General features: G+C 35.7%; 2 protein-coding genes and 1 pseudogene across 3 annotated transcripts; 1 reads left to right on the forward strand and 2 right to left on the reverse strand.

Moving 5' to 3' along the window:
* Window positions 1–1,157: 1,157 nt before the first annotated feature.
* LOC147285327 (12-oxophytodienoate reductase 2-like) lies at window positions 1,158–3,894 on the reverse strand. Its single transcript, XM_086242949.1, has 5 exons — window positions 3,642–3,894; window positions 3,113–3,253; window positions 2,879–3,009; window positions 2,154–2,330; window positions 1,158–2,033 (listed from the first exon to the last, which is right to left on the reverse strand). The coding sequence occupies exons 1-5, from the start codon at window positions 3,761–3,763 to the stop codon at window positions 1,441–1,443; spliced, it is 1,164 nt and encodes a 387-aa protein (XP_086099075.1). The 5' UTR covers window positions 3,764–3,894; the 3' UTR covers window positions 1,158–1,440.
* A 1,290-nt stretch (window positions 3,895–5,184) lies between these two features.
* Window positions 5,185–6,207, forward strand: LOC147285328 (mitogen-activated protein kinase kinase kinase 20-like; annotated as a pseudogene).
* A 1,325-nt stretch (window positions 6,208–7,532) lies between these two features.
* Window positions 7,533–13,087, reverse strand: LOC147285329 (P-loop containing nucleoside triphosphate hydrolases superfamily protein). Of its 2 annotated transcripts, none has more exons than XM_086243085.1 (6): window positions 12,934–13,087; window positions 11,450–11,699; window positions 11,008–11,285; window positions 9,943–10,107; window positions 9,708–9,851; window positions 7,533–7,839 (listed from the first exon to the last, which is right to left on the reverse strand). In XM_086243085.1, exons 2-6 carry the CDS (start codon window positions 11,679–11,681, stop codon window positions 7,672–7,674), a joined length of 987 nt encoding a protein of 328 aa, XP_086099211.1. In that variant the 5' UTR covers window positions 11,682–11,699; window positions 12,934–13,087; the 3' UTR covers window positions 7,533–7,671. The 2 variants fall into 2 exon arrangements, with proteins under 2 accessions (XP_086099211.1, XP_086099212.1); XM_086243086.1 differs by having other exon boundaries at window positions 12,954–13,082.
* Between the last annotated feature and the right edge of the window lie 468 nt (window positions 13,088–13,555).

Raw genomic sequence — 13,555 nt, forward strand, 5'->3', positions numbered from 1 at the left:
TTTGACTCAAGAGAAGCATTCGTTAAAATCATGATCATGAGAATACCTTTCCTTCAACATTAGCATAAAAAATTATAGAGTTTAAGCCTTTGCCATACATACAATCAACATCAAACAAAGCTAAACAAGGTTTTGAGATAAAATCAAAGAAACCACGAAAGAAGCCCATCTTTAGGTATACAATGTGAGTAATTTTTGTACAATTTGACAAAAAACAAATTATGTATGAGCAAAGCAAACTATAAAATGCAAGTTAATCCAGCTAAAATAGACATGCTACGTTGAGGAAGACAATACGAATAAATGAAAAAAAAAAAAAAAAAAAAAAAAACTCTGGAAGAGCCTTTTTCAAATAGATAGTGGAAGTGCATGCAGAGAGCGCAAAGGTGAGGCTCGGTGGTGAGACAATGAGCATAGAGAGTTCCTTAATAAGTTCCTAAACTGATACTATTTTGAATGTAAATATATTGTAATAGGAATATAGGATACATCATGTTTGATTTTATGTATCTCGATCACCTTTGCATGTACAATCATGGGTGACGACATTGTCAAAGGAATTTGGTTTCCACGTTCAAATAATAAAATTACTTGTACACAAAAGATATCTTTGGACAATTAAGATAGAGTGTATTTACTGAAAGCTTTTATATAAAGGCGAAGAAATTAAGTAGGAGATCGAAATAAGAAATAGAAACTGAACTGAGGTGTGAGGTACCACCTATTATATATTTTCAAGGACGGGAATTTGACAACGCAATTTTCCGAGCAAAAGCCTTGCACACTTGGTAGAGAACCAAGGGTCAAATGCTGCAATTGGCTGAAAGCAATCTCATTTCCTGCATCATCTTCCTTGCCTGCCACTAGTTCTATCAATTAGCTCTATGTTCTTCTTGAAACATTGACAAATCTGCAGCAAAAATCTCCACATTATCACATCCATATAGTTTCAAGTGTTTGAGTAGTGGCCACTTGGAAGCATATAGTGCCTTGAATGTGAGAAACATTTGAAACTCCCTGAACAAATATGTGTTTTGGCTACAGAAAATGAATGTGAATTAGAGCCAAAACTTTTGAATTTGTACTTATTTTCTTGGTTGTCTGTTAAATTACACAAATCATATTAAGATCATCGCAAAAAGGAGAAGATTCAAGAGTTTGTAAGAACCAAAACACAGACCATGCATCTTTATTGAATTGACTGGCCAGCAATCAGTTTACATGTTCAAGTAGCCAAAAGCTATAACACTTGATAGAGATATCAGTTTACATGTTCAACGCAGACATAATATGCCAAATGAGAATGTTACTCGGTCAGCGAACCTCTGCCCCTTGAACTTTTATTCACTTTTTTTCTTTTTAACTGCACCTTGCAAGTAATTAACAAGAAAACACTGAAGCAGATCAATGCAGGAATAAATTCCGTACGCTGCTGGAAACTTAAGCATTGCTTTCAAGAAATGGATAATCAGTGTAACCAATAACCGGATCAGATGTGTAGAATGTATCTCTGTTGTACTTGTTTAGAGGTGCATTAAGCTCAAATCTCTTTGGCAAATCTGGATTAGCCAAAAACCAACGACCATAAGCAATAAGATCTGCATGACCCTCAGCCACAGCATTGTTCCCATCTTCCCTGTCAAAACCACCAGCAGCAATGAAGGTACCATTAAAAGCCTTTCTCATGGGAAGAAGACTGTCCGGGCTTTCACTTTTTTCTCCAGCTGTCTTCATTCGTGGCTCAAGCATATGGCAGTACAAGATCTCATATTTGTTCAAGGATTTGGCCATATAAATGCCTAAAGCTTTCGGATTTGAATCCCCTGATTCCATATAGTTGGCAAATGGAGATAATCTAATTCCAACATTATCTGCTCCTATCTCGTTAGCAACAGCTTCAATGATTTCCAAAGCAAATCGGCAACGATTCTCTAGAGATCCACCATATTGGTCTGTTCGATCATTCACTTGGTCTTTCATAAATTGATCAATAAGGTAGCCATGAGCCCCATGAATTTCAACCCCATCAAAGCCTATATGTCAAACAATATTTTCAGTGTACCCAAGATGTTAGCAACTTAATTGAAACAAGGAAAAAATGATAGTTGATAGATCGTAAATTTTAGTTCGTATTTAATTCAAAAATAAATTACCAGCTTCAATAGCATTCCTTGCAGCAAGTCTAAAATCATTGACAATTTGTGGAATTTCATCTGTCCTTAATCGCCTTGGAGGTGTGTATTCAGCAACATAAAGGCCATTAGATAGCAGTTGGGGGGTTAGAGGCTTGTCAGTACAAGAGATTGGAGCTTGCCCATTTGGCTGAAAACCTGTAAGAAAATAGAGATAGAATCACAATCCGAACACAATAGATTGTGTTCAAGGAATCCATTGATCAACAACAGCCACAGCAGCAGAAGCAGAAGCAGCACCAATACATTATCATAATTAAAAAATTGTGTACTATTCTTTCCCAGATAGGTTTAGAAAAAATAGTAAAATACAGCAATTATGCATAAATATTATCTGCAGACAATCCTGCATGTTATTCTACAGGTTGGTTCAACTCACAATGGTTCCATCAATCAACATAACCTCGGACCTTTACAATTCAAAACTTTATGCCAATTGAGCAACAATATCATCTGTAAAAACCACTCACTTCTTCTGTTGTAGAGCACATGCTAAACTAGCTCTGAATTTCTGATTTATTTTTAATATATCAAACTTCTTCCTCCCAATAAAAATTGAGGCTGAAAACGTTCAGTTTTCATAATTAAGTTTTAAAAAGAAAAATCAGCTTCCTGATGCTTCAATGGTCTAGTTTGTCATAAATATGATAGAAATGAAGTCATAAAGGTGTATGTCAGAAACGCACTGCTCTTCGAAACCCTGCCCGCATGCCAAATCTGACAGAAGAAGACACCACCTTTAGCATGAACAGCATCAACAATGGGTTTCCATGCTTCAACTTGCTCCGTTGTCCATATACCAGGCATATCTGGGTACCTGCACATAAAACTTTGAAATGAAGAAAGAACAAACTCATATGTATGTTTGTCATTTAAAATCGAACATAAAAGAAACTCGAAGCTACTTTCTTTAAAATTACCCTTGAGCTGTGTCAGAAACTCCAGCGGCTTCAGCTATCAGAAGACCCCCTTCAGACGTTCTCTGTGAGTAATATAAGATTGCATGTGGCTGAGGAATATTGTTGTATGATCTCTGTCTAGTCAATGGTGCTAAAACAATTCTGGAAAAGACAAAGAACAATATAAGTTTCAAATACAGAGTAATATACGGTGGCAAGTGGCTGAGGAACATTGTTGAATGATCTCTGCCTTGTCAATGATGTTAAAACAATTTCTGAAGAAGAGAAAGAACTAATAATTTACAAATACAAGCATCAAACTTGTTTGGTAGGAGGCAGCATACTATCATAATCACACTTATATGGCCTGTGAAATCATGATCACCTCAACAAAGTTTAAGAAACCGAGCACTAAACCAATTATGAAATGATGAAAGAAAAAAGAACACATGCTGAAACCAACATACCAAATTTATATAAATAAATAAAACCCACATTATTGGGCTCTTAGAAGTATAAATCACTGTATGATGTATAAAAGATTAAGTACCTATGAGAAAGATTGAACTTTCCCATTTTGTAAGGAGTAAGGAGAGGGATTGTGGGAGCTTGAGCAGACATATCAGAGTTCACTTCCTCTGCTAGCTGATCTTGCACTTGGCTTTTGCCCATGCTTTCGGTCTTTTGAGTTCTGATTGTTTTGTTAATTAGTAAGTGCAGGGAATGATGGAAGACCCAATTTGGTCTTTATACGTTCAGTAGGAAGCACAAGACAACACGCCTCCAATGAGAAATCTGTGGCGGATGGATAGGACAACTTGGATTTGGTCTTTATACGTTCAGTAGGAAGCACAAGACAACACTCCTCCATTGAGAAATCTGTGGTTGATGGATAGGACAGCAGTCCTCCGTTGCTGAATGTCTATTCCAAACATTTTTTTTTTCAAATTAATTGACGAGTCTGATGACGTCATATTAAAATGGCAATTTTTTCCTGGTCAAAATTATTTGAAATAAGCACTGGTCAGATTTTTTGTTTTTTGTTTTTTGTTTTCATATAGTTTTAGATCAAAATTGAATCGTCAATGCAAATTATGCAACACACTTAAAAATAAGTCACCAAACCTACAAAATTTGCAGAAACTATCATTACAACCATGAATAAATAAACCTACCAAAAGTGTGTTGAAGCTTCCTTACACTGTTGTAACCGGTAACCGGATTAGACACGTAGAATGCATCACTGTTGTACTTGTTTAGAGGAGCATTAAGCTCAAATCTCTTTGCCAAATCTGGATTAGCCAAGAACCAACGACCATAAGCTATAAGATCTGCACGGCCCAAAACCACCAGCAGCAAAAAGCTTCTTTCATTGGTAGAAGACTGTCCAGGCTTTCACTTCTTTCTCCAGCTGTCTTCATTCTTGGTTCAACCATATAAAGGCCTAATGCTTTCGGGTTTTAAATTTTAATCCCCTGAATCCATATAGTCGTTAAATGTAGATAATCTAATCCCAACTATCTGCTCTATCTCATTAGCCAAACCTTCAATGATTTCCAGAGAATATCGGCAACGATTCTCAAGAGAGCCACCATACTGGTCTGTTCGTAAAATAGTATGACTTCAAAAATTAAAAAAAAAAAAAAAAAAAAACACGCTTACCATATCAACGGTCATGATTGTTTCTTATCAGTAATCCCGGTGACGTGAGATATACGCAAGATATTTCAGATTCTAAGCTAGTGAGTAGTGATCTCTTAATTGCAAGACCAGAAAGAAAAGGCCGCGAAAGCAACTAATCCGACCGTTACTAGGTTTCTATTTCTCTCTATAATCTCTATGTCCCAACACACTCACCATTCCTTTCACCACCAGGAAAAATCAAATTCTGCGATAGTGAGTTTCCAAAACATTGTACACACACGCACACTCACAGGCTCAAAACTCTGCTTCAAGAAAACACTTCCACACATTCAGATTTCATCAACCTTAAACGTCTTCTTCATCCATTCAATCAATCATCCACCTTTAACTTGTTCCTTTTTCAATCAGTTTGAGTTTCTCCCTTTCTCTCCGTTACTGTTAGACCAAGAATGCCGACATTGAAGAGGAAAAGAGCAGAGCTTTCAGAGGCAGAGCAGGATATGTATGTCAGTGGTGATGCGTGGGTTCGAGGGCGAATGCTCGGCAAAGGCGGCTTTGGGTCGGTTTTTTGGCTTCTTTGAAGAGACCCAGTTCACAGTTGGAGGGTTTGCCTCAGATTATGGCGGTGAAATCCACAAAGGTTTCTGTCTCCGCCGAGCTGGTGAGGGAGAAAGCACTTCTCAACACTTTTATTGATTGCCCTTATGTGATTGACTGTTATGGATATGATGTGACAGTTGGTAGTGACGGCGCTCCGATATTCAATATATTTTTGGAGTTTGCCTCGGGAGGAACGATTGGGGATTTAATAGCAAACTCCAAGGGTTTTGGGTTGCGTGAATCTGAAGTAAGGAAGTATACAGAATGTATTCTGCAAGGGCTTAAGTGCATTCATGAAAAGGGTTATGTTCATTGTGATGTGAAGCCTGAGAATATATTACTTGTAAGGCCGAACAATAGTGATGCTAGTACTACTTCCACCTCTGGTACTCAACTTGTGCCCAAAATTGGGGACTTGGGACTGACAGAGTGCTGCTAAATGGAATGGAGGGAAGCCTTGTTGTGGACTACAAGGCACTGAAAGGTATTTCTCTCCCGAAGCAGTGGTTTTTGGAATTCAGGAGCAGCCCTCTGATATCTGGGCCTTAGGTTGTGATGTCTTCAAGATGTTAACTGGTATGCTACCATGGGATATGAAAACTCACAAGAAATTTGAGGACATTAAGCCTCGGATTGCTTACGAAATTCCCATTGTTCCTAGATGGCTGTCCAAAGAAGCTAAGGATTTTTTGGGAAAGTGCTTTGTGAGGAACCCTTCAAAAAGGTTCACAGCCGCTATGCTCTTGAACCACCCATTTGTGTGTAAACCAGTTGGGGGTGGATATGTTAAAAAATCAGACAAAGTTTCCTCTCAGCATTGTGATGATTGCAGTTGTAGCTGTATACCACTTATCAACTTGAGCTCAAGTTAACTGCAATAAACAATCTTGTATTGTCAAGGAGGAGATTGGCTTTGCTTGCACCACCATTTTAATTTCTTCTAGCAAGCATGTATATAATTAATTATTGACAAAACAAGCATAACCCTGTTGAACCAAAATAGCAAAGATGTTTCGCGGTAAAAAAATTTGTGTACAAGGCCAATTAGTGAAGAGGCTCAAAATTGAACAGCTTTAATTTCTATTATAGTATTGCACAACTTTAATCATTCAATTATGGCAGTGATTATGAGACATCTTTAACTAATGATATGTATGGTTGCAGAGGTCCCCAAATTATGAGATGAAATAAGTCGACACTAGTGTCCTCAGACGACTGAAGTATTATGTCTGTCTTACATATACACTTAAGAACCGATTATTATACATTAAGATAAGTAACTTTACAAGCTCTAGCTGGTGCTACTGCTTTCCTAGCTAGTAGCCGAAGCATCCCCTACTACTTCCCATTTCCCAAATCATTGACGCTGGAGCTGACTGAACTGAGGTGAGGATGCTTTGTAATTCTTGTGGTTTAATTAGAATGATTGAGTCAGCAATCAGTTGTTATTATTGCTAGCTTGATACACATTATTGGTGTGTATTCCCTCAATGCAAGGACCTTGTCTTGGATTAAGGCCCTTACGAGCTTCCACAGTTCCACTATCCACTAAAATTGCATTATAATAAGGGTTAAATATAAAAATGATCCACTGATTCTCAATTTGGTCTATTAACTATAAAAAATGTCAATTTGATCCACAAATTTTTCAAGTTGTACCAAAGCAGTACAAACGTTAACTTCCATATGAAATTGAACGGAATTGGTCACATGAAAATATGATGAACGGACTGAAATACTCCTGAAAATGTGACCACTTGCTGTGCACATGACCAGTTTCCGTTAAATTTTTCTATGGAAGTTAACGTTTGTACTGCTTTAGTACAACTTGAAAAATTCATGAACTAAATTGACACATTTTATAGTTAGTGGACCAAATTGAGATTCACTGTAAAATTCATAGACTATTTTTGTTTTTAACCCTTATAATAAATAAACAATTAGATATAACTTATTATAGAAATCTAGATTGAAATTAGAGGGGTTGTTTCAGTTGCTGATCCCATCACAACCCTTGAATTTGTTGACAGGTGACAACAAATAAAGGCCCGCAACTGAAACATATGCTGAAATGACAAGCGAACATTGTAGACACGTACAACAATACATATTATGAAGATAAAATCTATATATATATATATGTATAGATATATATATATATATATTGAACTTTAGGCCAGCATCCTACACATTTACATACACAATCAAACCATAATCATTATCAGTTGATGTCACAAAATGTTGTTGCAACTCCGCATAAACAACAATTAGATGGGGAAAAGAGATGGATAGTTGATGATCATTCTTGCTTACCACATATCTTATCAATAATTACATTATAGAATGGCACACTTCGTTTCACCTCTTTTACGAAGCTCCTCCTCTGCTTTCGTTAGATTATCTCTAAGCTTTCGAATTTCATCATCTGACCTTTGTTGAGCCATCTGGGCATCTGCTAACTGTTGTTCAAGCCTAGTAGTGGTCTCTCTTAACTTCGACTCAACCTGTACAACAATATATCATCATGATCAATGAATAGAGATATACACCCATTCTTGTCATGCTAGCATTTTTTTGGGCCCTACCAACATATGATGCTTTACTAAACATCCACTAATAGAGCCCAGGCTCAAAGAAACAAAAATATAAGACAAAGCATAAAGACAATTTATTTAAATCACATCTGGTTAATTAAGCAATATAATTGTTTAGAAAAAGAAAAAAAAAAACAATGCAATTTATCAGAAAGCCAAACATAGTGAAATTTATCAGTAAAGCCTCCTTGGACTCTTTTATTACCCAATCATTCAATTGCCTCAAACAACCAGCAAAGAAAAAATTGAATGGCCAAAAATTATTTTCAACAAAACTTCTGCTGTTTGGTAGCTTACAGGAAAATTCTCTCTTCAAAATGTTATCACTAAGCATGAGGGAAGGGTATATTGTCATCATGCTTCAACCTATTATTTCACAAGAACATAAGCATGAATGTCTAGAGTGGATGTGCATTTAGAAACATAAGATGTCAATGTCTTAAATCTCAGAAGACGTGACATGAACAAAATTGCCAACTATTACCCTTCTTTGTACTCCCCCCTACAACTCCCTCAAATATTACATGTCACTTATTGATGGTCACTCAACTCATCTCATTCTATTTATAAAACTTTAAAACACTGGAAGAGATTTCAAATTTTCACCCTAAACTCCAAGCAAACCAGATTTAAAGCCAACCCAACTTTGTTACACATGCTTTGGGGGTATGAAATAGATTCCACAGACTTGAGCATAGTACTCATGTCACAGATAGATGAGATACTGGTTAATTGCACATATTCCAACTCCAAATCAAACAAATATGGGATATAGGGAGAGGAAAGGACTGGGGTGGAAGAGAGAGAGAGAGAGAGAGAGAGAGAGAGAGAGAGAGAGAGAGAGAGAGAGAGAGAGAGAGAGAGAGAGAGAGAGAGAGAGAGAGAGAGAGAGAGAGAGAGAGAGAGTTTAATCAAATTTTGACAATTATCAAAAAAATATGGTGTTTTGAAATCTATAACTAATCTGGAGGCCATCAAGGTTGCCAGCCTCCCTTTGCAACAGACCGAAAGAGAGAGGAGAGAGAGAGAGAGAGAGAGAGAGAGAGAGAGAGAGAGAGAGAGAGAGAGAGAGAGAGAGAGAGAGAGAGAGTTTAATCAAATTTTGACAATTATAAAAAAATATGGTGTTTGAAATCTACAACTAATCTGGAGGCCATCAAGGTTGCCAGCCTCCCTTTGCAACAGACCGAAAAAGAGAGGGGAGAGAGAAGGGAAGTGGTGGGGACGGCGCTGACAGGATGGGTGGGTGGGGGAGGGAGGGTGGTCTCGGGGGTGGGGGCTGCTGGGTTTTGGTTTTTTTTTTTTTTTATCCCCTTGTGTAATGAGGGTTTTTTTGAGAATGTTAGGGGTGTGTATTGAGAAATTGTATAAATTAAAAAGATGAAGGGGTGTGAGGTGAGAAAAATATGGGTGTGTAGATAGCAGCACACTTCTACAACCCTGGGCCTGAAATTACTAAATGAATGCAAGATTTCATTTATCCCAAATTTATATGCCATAACTTGTCTAAAAGGTACTAGCAATATGCTCAAAGGCAATCAATGACATGAAAAATATGTGACTGCTAAAGTGCTAATAGCTTTTACTAAATATTAAGATATAGGTTCTTAATATTAGAGAAAGCTCTTGCTTTTAACTGTGGGTGGTCAATACTATGAGCAATAGTGCAGCTGCACATGGTATTCTAGTTTTAACCAATTAAGAAAACTATAAATTATATCAAGAACAATTGTTAAACCCAAACAAAAGACAGACAAAAACTTAAGGCAATCTATTACCATCTCAGAAATTCGTTTAAGCTGCTCATCATATGCACGATCCATCTGATCCTTCAATTCTGATATTTCTCGTTTAGAATACCCCTTGATCCCCTGCAAGGAATTAACCTCTTCTTGTCGATCACGGAATTCCATTGCCCCTTTCTGTCAGATGCAGTAAAATTTTGATCATGATATTTTCATACAAACATTGTGAATTTCAAAAAATAATTATTAATTAAAAAAAGTAAAGTACCTTCACTTCCGCAAATATCTCATCTGTGTAAGGACGTCCACTATTCTGTGCTATGACCTTGTTTACAAGAGTGAGAAGATGCTGCACTTGTTCAACCCTCTTACTTTCGTCCTTAGTCTTGTTATCGAAAAGCACACAGCGATTTTCACACAAATCAAGGATTTCCTAAATTAATTCAAGAATTGATTAAATTGTCTAATAGATGTTAGCTTTATATTCAAGATAACAATAGATTAACCAAAAAAAAACTGTACACAATCGTTACAAACCATATGCAATAATAGAAGAATGGTAATGTCTAAGAAATAAGATTCAGGAAAGCTCCCTTGGAGGATCTCCCATTATTCCATGCTACTAATAGCCAATTTTATGAGATCTACAGGATACTACTAATCTTAACAAAATGGAACTTTCTGGCACATCTTTGAAGTCCACTTAGTCCTGGAATATGTATACAAAACCAACTTTGACATCCTCCAGCCAAAAATAAATTAAGATATAAATAATAATAAAAATGACAAAATCTACTTCTCATATGAAAAATTTGGAGATGAAATAATTTTATTGGTCAATTCATGCAAACTTGATGTACAAACTGAAAAGGGAGGAGTTGCTGAAATCAGTCTCAATTAAATATGACTAAAATACAGGCTCTTCCATAAGAATGATGCATAAGGAAGCTTATGTGGAAACAGATGGTAAGTAAGAATAAAGAAAAAGGAGAACCATTATGACAATAGAGATCGCTTATTGCCTTGTGGATGGAATGAAATACAAGAAATTATGAATATAGGGCTGGGAGTGGATTAAATTTGGGAACAAATTAGATTTTGGGCAGCCCTTTAAACTTTGGTCTCAGCAAATTTTAGAGAGCTTTCTCTTTCTACTATCCTGTTAGATTGGAAAGCTTCTGTCAGTTGATGTCTGTTCTTTATTAAATTTACTTTAGAATCAGGGCAGATTAGAGAGTTTTTGTGCTATACTTAAAAGAATATCACAGAAAAGATAACAGCTTACAGACGAGAAAAGAAAAGCAAAAGAACAAGTTTACATGTTGGTGAGTACCTTTAAAGGCTCTGGACATTCACGTCCCAAATAGTCATCCAATGTCTCATCATTCTCTTCAATGTCATCTCCCCCAGTAAACACCACAATTATGTAATCATTAATTTTGCTTCCAAACAAAGTTTGCAGGCTACGAAGTGCAGCTTCTTCTTCTTTTGAAAAGCGGGTCCTAACTGAGAAAACTATAAGAACTGCATGGATTCCATCCTTGGCCATATCAATGCATTTGACAATTTCTTTGCCAATAAAGTCTGAACTTAGAGAAAAATCAAAAAGACCTGTACCAAACAAGTCAACAGAATGAGAGATAGTAACTTCTTAGCACTAGGTTCCTAAGTGCAACTACTCTATACATTTGTTTCCCTACTCCTAGCAAAGAAAAAGAAAATATTTCAAATTGAATGTAATAAAAAAAATAAAATTGAAGTCAGTAGGATTTTACCAGGAGTGTCTATAACATTCACAACTTGTCCATCTCTCAATACAGTTTTCTCCAATTCACAAGTGCCTGTAACACCAGAGGAACTTGTCCTGGATTTGAAGGCCTTTCTTCCAAGAATACTGTTTCCTGTTGCACTTTTTCCATTACCAGTACGTCCAACTAAGACCACAGTACGTACAAGATTAGATGACGAAGTAATCTCCCAATCATCATCAATCGAGCTTCCACCCATTATATAATATCAGGATACCTAGCAGGCATTTCATTTTATCAATACTTTTCTTTTCAAAAGAATTATGTCAATAATTTATTACAATAAAAGTATGCATCACATAAGTCATAATACTTGCAAACAAAATCATGTCTAGAACTTTAGAAAACTAAATGGATCTGAGCGGAAATTTGTACTGTTTTATGGCATACACACTGCATAAAAGAATCCATATTTCATTAATGCAAAACTCAAGTTATATCTCCATTCTTCAGTATAAACAAAATCATGCAAATCACCTTTCCATCATTACATAATTTTTTTTTATTTTCAACAAAAGACAATGATTTCAAAACATGGTCAATAAACCTTTATTTTTTCTCTTGATAAATAGAAACTTTATTAACAACAAACAAACAGAAGATACAAGGAGACAACTCCCAAGAAAGAACGAATAATGCATTACAATGTGAAATGTATCATGAATGGTAAGCCATATGTAGTTCCATGGGCCAGCAACACAAGCCCAAATCTAATTGAGAATTTTTGCAAAGGCGCATGTGCACACACACAAAAAAGACAATTTTAGAAACAATTAGGAAGTTCCCTTTAAAAAAACATTAATTAGAATTAAAGCAACAAGCTTCAACTTTCCTTTCTTAAAAATTGGCCATATTTCACATATTATTGATTAATTCCCTTTAAAAATTAAAATAGTGACAAACCATTAACACATATGAACTAAAATAAAATGCACACGAATAAATTTGTACAAAATACTTGTAACAATCAGCAAATCAAAGACTAAATTAAGCAAGGACCTTGACTAAATAGAATCTTTAAACAAATACTTTACAAATGATGAGCCATATGAACACAATTCTATATCTAAGTAACCAAAATATTAAACTGAACACACAACTAAGCCTACATGATTGCCCAACCTACAAACATTTGCAAGAGGAAAAACAATGATCCATGAAAAAGCCAAAACCTAAGTCAGCCAAAGACACTCTGTTTGGTTTCCGAGAAATCGGAGCAAAACTAACAACGCAAAGCAAAAAGAAATATAATTATTGTGGATTTGCACCCTTTCAAATTCCAAAATTCAAAGAATCGTCTCAACTAAACACAGTCAACTGAAATAAACAGAAACTGTACAGTTCAGAGACTTCGATCCCTGTCGTTTTCCAGGATTTTCCCGTCTGACAAACAAATTATTTGGAAACAAAAAAATAAAAAATAATCAGAATAATTAAGGGAGATGACTTACTTGTAAGGGAGATGACTTACTTGGAAGGAAGAACTAAGAAAGAAAAGACTCACAGTGTGAGAGAAGATAACGAAGAGGCAGTGACACAATAACACGAAAAGATTATTTATTAGGTGGTACTGGTGGGGCAATAATCTTGTGAGGTCAAGTTGTATTCTGGAGGATTACGGACTGTTGATGTTTATTAGAATTCTAAACTTGATGGGAATTTTCCTTGCTCGATAAGTTAGATTTTAAATAATTATCAAAATATGAAGTATTGATTAGATGAAATTTTGTTCGGATGTGTGGTTTAATTAGGACTTAAGAAATTTGTGTTTTGATAAAATTGAGGGGTATATTTGGGTTTGTAAAAGTTACACTGGGCACCCCCAACTTTTTCATTAATAATAATATTAGTCTATAAATACACTTTTTTTTTTTAAAAAAATAGTCATTTTACTTCATAAATTATTACATTTGTATTAATTTGCTCATCAAATCTTCAATTTGAAATATTAAGATACAAATATTTCATGCTCGATAAGTTAGATTTTAAATAATTATCAAAATATGAAGTATTGATTAGATGAAATTTTGTTCGGATGTGTGGTTTAATTAGGACTTAAGAAATTTGTGTTTT

Source organism: Dryas octopetala, chromosome 5 (genome assembly GCF_963921425.1).
Source record: "Dryas octopetala chromosome 5, drDryOcto1.1, whole genome shotgun sequence".
NCBI classification, from domain to species: Eukaryota; Viridiplantae; Streptophyta; class Magnoliopsida; order Rosales; family Rosaceae; genus Dryas; species Dryas octopetala.